At 39.6% G+C, this 2,326-nt stretch overlaps 1 protein-coding gene across 2 annotated transcripts in view; it reads left to right on the top strand.

Moving 5' to 3' along the window:
• Window positions 1-2,326, top strand: part of SKP2 (S-phase kinase-associated protein 2, E3 ubiquitin protein ligase) — a 10,581-nt gene that overhangs the window by 1,763 nt on the left and 6,492 nt on the right. The window contains exons 3-5 of one of the 2 annotated variants that reach the window (XM_010291756.1): window positions 8-119; window positions 399-542; window positions 1,108-1,242. In XM_010291756.1, the coding sequence (XP_010290058.1) occupies window positions 8-119; window positions 399-542; window positions 1,108-1,242 (391 nt within the window). Of the gene's footprint in view, window positions 1-7; window positions 120-398; window positions 543-1,107; window positions 1,243-2,326 lie in introns of those variants that run through there. The other variant, XM_010291755.1, reaches the window with a different exon arrangement.

Below are 2,326 nucleotides of genomic sequence, written 5' to 3'. Positions count from 1 at the left end.
CCTAAAGGTGTTTCTTGGGATGTACTTCCAGACGAGCTGCTTTTGGCAATCTTTGCATATTTGCCCCTAAATGATTTGTTAAAAGTGTCTGTGATTTGCAAGAGGTGGCATTGTCTTTCGTAAGTATTATTTCTCATCATTTAGTACTAAGAAAACCTTTGTTTCCATCAACTGTTAAATGATCTCATTCTCATCTTGTTTATTTTTGTATAATTCAATTTATGCTGCATGTGGGTTGTATATATAATCAAAAGATATCTCACATATTTTAATATTAGTAAATTCTGTTAAATAGCTCTCCCTCGTTTCAATCTTTTGTGACACTGAAAACTTCCTGTGATTGTACTCATAGTTCTGACCATTTCTAACTCACTAACAAGTAAAACTCTGTGCCTTAGGTTTGATGAATCTCTCTGGCAGACTCTTGATCTGACTGGTAGAAATTTGGTGCCAGGAGTGATTGGACAGTTGCTGCCTGCAGGTGTTACTGTATTCCGCTGCCCAAGATCTTGTATTGGAAATCCATTGTTTAAAACAAGCATGTAAGGCTTTTTCTGCATGTTTTGGATCCTGAAACCACATCTCTGAATATTCATAGGTTCTCTGTGTGTTTTTGGATTTAAGGTCTCTACCAGCAGTAGCATTTGTGCTGTCTCTGGAGTGTAGAAGCGCTGATCAATGGTTAGGCATGTGTTGAAATAAGAGGATCTGCATTTACCTGTCAGTTATTAAACGAAGTTAGTGTGATTTTTTTTTTTTTTTTAAAGTATCAAGCATCATCATCCACTTGCAAAATATATATCTTGTAGAGCCAAGAATTGTCAGCATCTCCAGCAGTTTTATATGGGAAGCTCAAAAAAATGACGTAACTCCAGCAGGATAGACTTTCAGGTGTTACGACCTGCAAATGCCTTGAAGATAAGTGTTCTGCAGTTTTGGCTGGTAGCTTAGCAGTCAGTGAGCTTAATAGTATATCCACTGTGCAGCTGAATGCAACAGTATAATTTTCTGCAAGCTTTGCATGGTTTTAGTGTATATTTGTGGTATGGGGAATTTGTGGAGCAGGTTTTAATGCAATTTTCGTAACCTGTATTTCTCCTTTTTTAGACCTCTCAGAGTTCAACACATGGATTTGTCAAACTGCACAATGTCTGTTGCAGATCTCCAGAGTATTCTTTATCTGTGTGCAAGGCTACAGAACCTCAGCTTGGAGGGACTAGTGCTTTCTGATGACATCATCAAGTGAGTGACATGTTTGGGAGTATTCAGTAAATACCTTCTGTTTGGAGCTATCTTTTTGTACAGGCTAGCAAAAGAATGCAGTTCAGAGTTGTTCATGGTGGGAGTCTTTTGAAACAGCCAGTTTTAGCTGTCTAACAGAGCTAGTTGGCAGGCTAGATGAGTTGCTGCTTTCTTCTCTATCGTCCAAGAGATGAGGAGGAAACACCCCTCTGGAAGAGTGTTTCTTGGTGGCTTTTTTTTCATTCCTCAGAGAATGGGGAGCGTGGAGAAACTACTTATCTCTCTATGGTTTATGTGTCCATGGGCTGTTCCTGCAGGTACAGCAGAGCTACTTTTATTTTCCCATTTCTGTGCTCCCAAGAGAACTTTGTGTTTGACATACAGGTTCTTCTCTATTTAAAGGAGTCTCAGCAGTTCTCCCACCAGATGTTTGTTGTGCTTCTGCACTATTTCTCACTTCTTTGTACCTCACTCTGAATGTCTGGAAAATTACGGATCCTGTCAAGCAGATAAACTGTTGTTTGGTTAACGTGGAAAGATGCTGATGGATTTGCAGCTAACCTCCTGTTCAATAACATCAGGTGATTTTGGAGGTGTCAGGGACCACAGGTCAGATGGCTGAGACTCTGGGTGTCCTGCTTTCTACTTCTGAGCTTTATGATGCCTTCCTCACACCGAGGGGGCGGGGGGGGGCGAACAAACAAACAAAAAACATAGCACAGATAAAGCAGTATAGTTTGGCTTTTGATACCAGATAAATGATGGAATAATGAGGCATTTATGATGAAGGAATAATGATGGAATTTTATTACCTGGTGTACAAATGTAGATACTGGGTGTAAGGGATTTTCCAGGTTTTGCCAACTGCATGTCTGCTATAGTCTTGCAACGAATGCATTCAGGGGGATGCTATTTAGACATGTGTTTTGTTCTGGAATAACCTTGATTTTGCAGACGGATGACTTCAGAAATTGGATGATTCCTTTGCCTTTTGTAGAGGTATAGTCATCTCTAACAAGTGATGGTCTGTGTTTAATGGCATATAACAGGAGAAGGCAAAAAGAAATTGTTTTCTTTTAAACTT

This window comes from Phaethon lepturus, unplaced genomic scaffold (assembly GCF_000687285.1).
Source record: "Phaethon lepturus isolate BGI_N335 unplaced genomic scaffold, ASM68728v1 scaffold14877, whole genome shotgun sequence".
Taxonomy (NCBI): Eukaryota; Metazoa; Chordata; class Aves; order Phaethontiformes; family Phaethontidae; genus Phaethon; species Phaethon lepturus.
This window is presented reverse-complemented; position numbering and strand designations above follow the sequence as displayed.